We start from the raw sequence: 8,989 nt of genomic DNA on the forward strand, positions 1-8,989 counted from the left end.
CTGTCCAGCACCCAGCTCCAGAAATAACATATTCCTCCCACAATGTGTTCATGCTAGTCTATTTTCAATATTTTGGCCAAGGCCTTTGGAAATATTCATCAGCTATCAATTCATATGGAAACAAGCATAACCCAGTGAAATTTTCACAAAAGGGTATCGGCCCCAGGGGCAATGTGGAGTGCCTCCCAGCCTCTTCAAAGAAGGTTCAAACACACCCAACCTCACCAAGCTCATTGAAACCTGGCTTGAGAATATCATGGAACTGTCATTTTCTCTCCAGGCTGTGACTAATGTCCAATTTCAGAGCTGAAGCTTCTCCGCCCTCTTTGTTCAACTTCAAAGGAATTTGTAGGCAATAGGAAGGCCATATTTGGACCTCAGTCAAGATATTGCAAGGTTTTGTGTTGTGCAAGTAAACAGTTATTTTAGATGGAACCCTTTGGTGGTCACATGCCCCTTCAAAATAAGCAACAGTCTATGGAAATAGTAGTCTCTGTTTTGGACAGAAAATCTCCAAATCATGAAGCTGGAACCTTAGAAGAAAGCTGGAGGCCTTCGAATATAAAATGTTAGAGCTGAAAGTCCTTAGAATTTAAAAGATCAGGGTTAAACAGGGACCTTAGCATACAAAATGTCAAATCTGGAAGGTCACTTAGAACTTAGACTGTCAGAGTTGGAAGAGTCCTATAGAATACAAGGTTATAAGGGACCTTAGGAAGACAGTGACATGAACAGGGAGTTTCTTGGAGAAATCATAGAGGTCAATGAGAAGTTTGCTGAAGCTTACAGTGAAGCTGCAACCAAAGAGATCAAAGCCTTTGTTAGAGCTAAGCAAAAAGAATTGACTGAAGATTTGAGTAAGTCTTCCAAATAAAGTGATCTTCAAAAGCCAAGGAACTTTTAGGAAAAATGAAATATTTTGCAAATTTAGATAAAAAAGTAAAAATAAAGAAGGCATCATCCTAACTGGAGATGGGTGACAATTTTAATACTGTCTTTGTTTCCATTAAATTTTTGTACAGAAAAAAAAGAGAGAATTTAGAACTTATAATGAGAGATGGAAGGGGATTCAGAAGACAGATTTTGCAATGTTACTATAAGAAATGATTTAAAAAATGATCTTAGATCATTGGATGCTGTATTAGAGCTAGAAGGACCTTAAAAATTAGAACACCAAACGTCAGAATCGTCAAGGACCATAAACATATGATATAAGAGCCAGATGGGATTTTAGAACATAGGATATGGGATGTGAGAGTTAGAAAGGACTTTACAGTGTGGATCGTAGACTGTAAGAAATATATAGGAGCTTAGGTCATGGGATGTCAGAGCTGGAAGAAACCTTAGAAAAAACTGTAGAAGATAGAATGATGTTGTGTATTATATATAAGTGCAGGAAGACCTGGGCACAAAATTCTCCTCAGAAACTTACTGGATTTGTGACCTTGGGTGAGTCATTTAATTTGTCTGATCCTCAGTTCCTCATTTGTAAAATAATAGCATCTACATTACAGGGTTGTGAGTATCAAATGAGGTTACTATACGTTAAACCTTTTGCAAACCTTAAAATGTTATACAAATGTTAAAAAAGAAGAAAAAAAAATCCAGTATCATATCAGAGCTATATGGTATCTTAGAACATAGGGCATGCAATACTAGAACTGGAAGACAGTTGGAAAAACCATAAAAAAAGTAGGATATCAAGGAGCAGAGCCTGAAGGGGTGTTTGATCTCAAAGCACAGAATATCAGAGCTGGAAGAGACCTCAGAACATAGGACACAGAATGTTAGAACTGGAAGGGCTCTTAAAAAAAAACCCTCAAGTCTCCCCTGCCTCTCCTCCATCCCTTTATAGTACAGAGAGATAGTAAAGGAAAGGTAATTGAGGGTAGTCACTTAGTAACTTCAACAGCAACAAAAACAATACGTATCACCCCTAAAATAATAATCATAAATAAAAATAATAGCTAACGTTTATATAGCACTCACTATGTGTCAGGCACTGTACTATGTGCTTTACCATTATTGTCTCATTTGATCCTAAGAGCGGCCTGCTAGGTGGGTGCTATCATCATCACCATTTTACATATGCAGGGCAAGTGATTTGTCAGGGTCACACAGCTAGTAAGTGTCTGAGGCTTGATTTGAACTCAGATCTTCCTGACTGCAGGCCCACTGCTATATCCATTGTGCTACCTTGCCACTTCCATGGAATTCAGTGCCCTCACATGTAGGACTAGGTAAACTTTAAGGTCCTTTCTAGTTCTGAATCCTAAGATTCTATGATTTTATGAAAGAATTGGAAAGATGGAGAAGACAACTTTTCCTTGTGTCTTAGACTGGCCCAGTTGAAGCGCTGCCACCAATGCTCTCCTATGGTTACTACCTTAGGTTCAGGTAAAAGGGTTTAGTTGCTTATTACATAGTATTTTAGGTTTAAGAACTAGAAGGGACCTGGGAGAGTGTTTAATCCAATATCCTCATTAGATAGATGAGTAAATTGAGAGCCAAGGAGACAAAGAGACTCCACTTAAGTGAGGTGACATAGCTAGTCAGTGACAGGATAGGGATCAGTACGCCTTCTACCATATAGCACTAGCTGTTGTCTTACAGATTACTGCCTCCCACCTCCCTCCCACTTTTTAAGCAAAATTGAGAAGCTTTGATGGGCTAAGCTGATTTGGAATGCCTTTGGGCCAATTTGATACAAGCCAGATTCTGCCACTGGGCTATAATTAACACACTACTGTGCAACCTCCTGTCTAGGTCAGGAGTCCAGCAATCTGCCCTCCCCCTGGTAGGATGCGTTCCCCACAACTTTCCGTATGGTTCTGAGCTAGGACCAACACTTACTTGCTGTGCAATAAAAGCAGTCTAGACCCCAGAGATCCAAATGAGGCAATTAAACTAAATGAAAGCTGGCACATATGTCATCTGTGTTCCTGACTCCATGACCCCCAAATGAGCTTTCTTCTTTTGCCCACACTTTTTAATATTTTGCTAGATCCCAATGTATTTTTCCCCTTATCTCCAGGGAGGCTTACTTCTAAATAGTGCATATGCCAAAGGCATAGTTCCTTTCTGTCCTCAAGCAATATCGTACATAGAGGGTCAACATCAGGGCCACTGACTGTGTAGTTAATAGGCTTGGCTAAAAAAAATCTTTTTGTGAAGAGTTCTTCAGACAGAGGTAGACCAAAGCCACTGCCCATTTAACTTGTGTTTAAAGTCCAAGGCTGGAAGCATGATTAACAAATACATGCTCATTCATTTGGAAAGGGGTAGTTACTTAAAATGTTTCTGATCAATTGGAAAATTTGGTTATTAATAATTATTACTCACATTTCTATAATATTTTGTGCTTTATAAAGCACCTTCCTCTAGCCACCAAAATGTTAGGTTTAATTGTCCCTATTTTACTTTTGGGAAAAATGAGGTTGAGAGATAAATTTTCTTGCCCACAGCCAAACATCAAATAAGTAACACAGCTTTCATTCAAGTGCAAGTATTTGAATGGAACCCCACTGGTATTCTGACCTCATCATACTATGTCAATCAATTAATCAATATGCATTCATTAAGCCCAACTCTGTGCTAGGCTCTGCAGTATAGTAATCTGTGGTTTGAGAGGCAGCTTAACAGAATAGTAGAGGGACTGCCTCTAGCTTTGTGACCCTGCACAAGTCATTTAACATTTTTCAACCTAAGTTTTCTTATCCATATAATGGGAATAGTGATAGCATTTATTTATTTGGATTGTTGTGAGGATCAAATAAGATGACATTTGTAAAGTGCTTAAAAGAACAGCGGCTGGCATATAATAGGACCTTAATAAATACTTATTTCCTTCCTTCCTAAGAAACCTACCAAATGAGAGGAAGCCTACCACTAACCTAAAAACCTTATTTCACTTATTGTTCATTGTAATTGTTAGGAAGATTTTCCTCATGTGCTACCAAAATTTACCTCTCTGACTTTCATCTACTCTGTCTACTATTCTATTTTGGTTCTAATTTTGTCCTCTGGGCCAGGGAGAACAAGTCTCATTTCTCTTTTGCATGACATTCTTCCAGATACTCAAAATAAGCTATTATATGCCCCAAAAGTCATCTCTTGTTCAGGCTAAACATCTTTCAATTAAATGGTCCTGAAGGTCTTAACATGCTTCTAGATATGTTCCAGTTTGCCTATAATATTCCTAAAACATGGTACCCCTAATTGAATATAATGCTTCATATAAGGTCTGACTAGGTAAGAGTATTATGCCTCTCAATTAGACCTAAGTTTCAGAAATGTTTTTGGTAGTTATGTCATACTGTTGATTCATTCTGAACTTGAAATTCAAAAAAATCTGCCAATGTTTTTTTTTTAAAGACACTTTTCCTGTCTAGCTTATACTTCACTGTTTTTGTACTTGCAAAGTTTTTTTTTTAACCTAAACATGGAAACATATATATTTCTATTAAATTTCATTTTATTATATTGCTTCTAACTTGCTGGTATTTTTTCTAGATCTTCTACATCCACCATATTTGCTACCCTTCCCAGGTTTAGTATAATTTTCAAATTTGATAAACATGCCACCTATCCTTTCATATAAGCCATTGATCAAAACTCTTAAATAGTGCAGGCCAATTGAAAAATTCCTTGGGTGTTCCACTGTAACTTTCACTCCATATTGATACTCTTTTGGTCTAATCTTTGATTACTGAGTTGACTCAATAGTACTATCATCTAATAAATCTATCTATCGTGTCCATAAGATTAGCTTAGGTAACTTATCAATATCTGACATAAATGTTTAAAGAATACCCCAATTTGTGCGGCAGGTAGGTGGTGCAGTGGATAGAGTTCTGGCCTTGGAGTCAGGAGGACCTGAGTTCAAATCTGGCCTCAGACACTTGGCAGTTACTAGCTATGTGACCCTGGGCAAGTCACTTAACCCTGATTACCTCATCAAAAAGCAAAAATAAAAAATGAAAAAAGAATACCCCAATATGCCTACTCAGAAACAATGAAAAAAAAAGAAATGAAGATAGTATGACCTGTTCTTAATGAACACATGCTACCTCTTAGTGATTACTACTTTCTTTTTTTGATGGTCCAGAATAATATGACTGATAGCATATTCCAGATTTTTGTCACTAATTGAAGTCTAGCTCGATGACATAAAGTTTATAGATTCTACTCTTTAGCTAAAATTAGAACAGTATTTGTCTTTCTTAAGTCTTAAAGTACATCTTCCTTTCTTTGTAATCTTTTAAAAATCAATAATAGTGAATCAGTCATAATATCTTTCAGTTCTTTAAAAACCTGGGGATGTAGTTGGTTTGAGACAGATGAAATCGCCAGAGGCAGCTAAGAGTTCTCTTATTATGTCTGTAGACACTGGCCTGGTGGCATTCAGTAATGAAGGCCAATGTTGTAAACCTAAATTTCATCCCCAACATCTATGTCAACTACCCAACACCAGAGGGCGTTAACCACCAAGTACTCTGTCTTGAAAAGCTCAATTTCACCCCTTTTGTTCAAGGCAATATTCAACTTAGGCAGCTAGGTGGCGGAGTAGAGAGAGTGCTGGGCCTGGAGTCAGGAAGACCTGAGTTCAAATGTGACCTCAGACACTTAATAATTGTGTGACCCTGGGTAAGTCACTTCACCCTGTTTGCCTCAGTTTCCTCCTCTGTAAAATGAACTGGAAAAGGAAATGCCAAAGCACTCCACTATCTCTGTCAAGAAAACCCTAAATGGGGTCATGAAGAGTTGGACACAACCAAAAATGACTGAACAATAATGCTGATCTTGATAGTCCAAAGGGTTTGGCCAGGACTCATCCAATCAGCTCATTATTCAACATTTTTCCTGTTCCTGGAATAACTATGCCCTGCTCTGTTTTAAGTGATATACAAAAGCAGAATGATAAATAAGTATTTCATCATAATGTTAAGTCAATATTTCTAATATAATATTTTATTTTTCCCCAATTACACGTTAAAACAATTTTTAAGCTTTTTTTGTAAAGTTTTGTGTTTTAAATTCTATCCTTCCCTCCCTCCCTTACCCTCCCCTCTTCCCTAGACAAATGAATCCACTGAGTATAGGCACCTCTCCAGCCTATGTGACCTGCCTCATGTCAAGCATCATTTCATTTGTCAGCCAAGTTAAAAAATAAAAATACAGGAACTTAATTGCTTCTCTCAGCCATTCCAGTGTAGACCTGGTAAAAGTCTTGGGTTTTCCTACTCATAGTAGAAACTGTGAAAAAGTCAATGTGCCAACAGTGTGTGACTGACTGCCCAAGGACGACTTGGACTAGGCTCTCTTGACTGTTGATCCTGTGCTGAATTCCTTATCTGAACCACATATTTTTCCTTATGCGGTCACATCACTGCCTCATTAAACTGCAGCAAGCGTAAGTAAAGGAAGGGACTTCTTTCTATAGCATCAGGTCTTTCAGTCCTGTACAGGAGGCCAGAGAAGAAGAATGCATAAGTTCCTTTTAAATGAGCACCATTTTCCTCATCTCTCCTTTACGCTCATTTCAGCCTCTCCTTCCCACTTAAAAAAAAAATCTTACCTTAAGGCTTTTTCCATCATTACCACAAATTCTGTTTGTAGGTAAGGCCATCAGGCTTATATTTTCCCAAGTGGTTTCTTTCTTTCTTTCTTTCTTTCTTTTCTTCTTATTTTGGGTTTGAACTGTGTATTAACCCTTTTTAATATTTTTTTTTCTTCCCAGCTCAAGGATTGTTTTACTTGGAAGAGAAAATATATGCAAAAAGAGATATATTGTTCATGCTGACTGTTCTCAATTGTATTCATCCTGGATCATAGTTCTATCCCTTCCTTGATCTATTTTATAACTATTATATATTCTCTATATTATATCTTTTCTTGTTCCTAGCATTCATCTCCAGATTTGGCTTAATGTCAGCTTTAATAATCCATATGTACTTATTATAAGACTGAACCAAGTTTTTGTCTCTGTCCTTAATATCTGCTTTATTTCTAACTTGTCAGAACTTATTGATGCAGCCATACTAATCTCTTTAGAAAAGCATCAGTTTTCTTCTTCATGACAATTGTTCCTGTTCATATCTTTAAATATTATTATTGAGAAGTACTCATCTGATCTGGAATGATTTCTGTTGCAGAATTTTAGGCGTGCAATCCTGCTTGTCATTTTCTCTGAACCACTCTAAATAGATTCTCCTCAAATCTAGGTGCTAGCTATATCTATATCTATATCAACAGAGATAGAGAGATACATGCCCAAGAAAATGATCATGGTATAGTGTATGGAGTACTGGCTGTAAAGCCAGGAAAACCTAGGTTCAAGTCTCTTCTCGGAATTATACTGGCTCTGTGATCCTAGGCAAGTCACTTAATCTCTTATTTGTCTAGGCAACTCTAAGACTGTAAATTACAGGTCAGTTGCCAACCTGCATTCATACAGGGGATTTCCTCACTAGTCAATCCCTGTACCAACAAAATCACAAGTTTGGTTATTCTCCCTATATGTAGGACTATGCCTTGAAGAGAGAAAGTTTCCAGGTTTTTGAAATCTTTCATTACTGTTATATATATAGTACCTCTAAGTTAGGTTGGTGATTTCTTTTTCAAATACTTTTTGCTCAGGTGATCTGTAGTATACTCCCAGGACAATATCATGGTTGTTTCTCCACCTACTAACCTTTACCCAAATGCTGTCCAGGAAAAAAACAAAACAAAACAAAAAACTGATTTCTGTATATGCTCACATGATTACATAGGGTTTTTTTGTTTGTTTAATAATTGTTTTATTGGTACTTTTTTTTTCACACGACCTGTTCCTGATAAACTTGCTATGTGATTTTCCTTGCCTATGTAAAAGTGGTTGTGGTTTGTGCTGTTCTACCCATGTAGGTTATATGTGTCCACCTGAGTCTATCTAGATGTGTCTCACAGGAAGGCATGAATAGAACCTCTTGATTTTTTGCTTCCTCATCCTTCTCCAAAGCAAACTTTGATTCTTGCCAAGAGGGGAAGCAGGATATTGGGGCTGGGGCTGACTACTCTCTTCTCCTCAGGGAGGTGGAGTACCTGGCTAGAATTATATGTATCTTGTCCTTTAAATATTGTTAGCCTAGGGGGAACAATTTTTTAGGTTCAAATTGAGTTCATAACTGTTATTCCTTAATGGGAAAGGCATACCCCCAAACTGTATGTACAAGGCTTGACTCTCTTTCAACCAAATGCCAGTTCTACAATGAATACATGGAACAAGTAACAAATAAACCAATTTGTCCAAGCCAATAGCAAATGTAAATAAAAGTATACAAATAACCATATATACTGAACACTATAAAGAGTTAATTTCTCTCATTGGGAGAAAAATATCTTAGCTCAACTATGAGAAAAATGGTCTTATATTTCACCCCTGGGAAATGTGTAGTGAGGTTAAATTATTTGCCCAGAATAAGACAGCTAGAAAGTGTCTAAAGTAGAATTTGAATACAGGTCCTCCTGATTCCTAATCCTTTACTCTTTTCACTGGGGGTTCAAATGTTTGAGGGCCCTTCACATGGAGGAAAGAATAGACTTATTGTATTTGGCTTCAGAAGGCAGAAAGAAGATGTAGAGTCAATATATGCAAATAAACTTATGAATAGCTAGAGCACCTCGAAGTAGAATGGTCTGCTTCAGTAGGTAGTGGGCTCCTTGCTACTTGAGAGACATGACAGCTAATTAGCAGCTGTTGTTAGATATGTAATATAGGGTAATTCTTGTTCTCCCAATGGGCAGGGGAACCTCTGAGATCCTTCTTGATGCTTAGATTTTGGAGGTCTTTAAAAAAAATTGTTGTACCTAAGAAGTAATGAAAAACATGTATAAAATAGAATTATTCTAAAGGTCAAAGATGTTTTGTTTTTTATTTCTACTTGAAGTATAGATCATACACACATATCCAATCTTTTGCTAGATCTTTTCATTTTTACTGTCATGACAT

At 37.2% G+C, this 8,989-nt stretch overlaps 1 protein-coding gene across 1 annotated transcript; it reads left to right on the plus strand.

Annotated features, from left to right (window-relative positions):
• Nucleotides 1-727: 727 nt before the first annotated feature.
• LOC110212655 (iron-sulfur cluster co-chaperone protein HscB-like) lies at nt 728-966 on the plus strand. The gene is given in 2 exon segments (XM_020992681.1): nt 728-884; nt 887-966. Coding segments are annotated over 2 exon segments (237 nt in total).
• The last annotated feature ends 8,023 nt before the right edge of the window (nt 967-8,989 follow it).

This window comes from Phascolarctos cinereus, unplaced genomic scaffold (genome assembly GCF_003287225.1).
Source record: "Phascolarctos cinereus isolate Bilbo 61053 unplaced genomic scaffold, phaCin_HiC Scaffold_2;HRSCAF=192, whole genome shotgun sequence".
NCBI lineage: Eukaryota > Metazoa > Chordata > Mammalia > Diprotodontia > Phascolarctidae > Phascolarctos > Phascolarctos cinereus.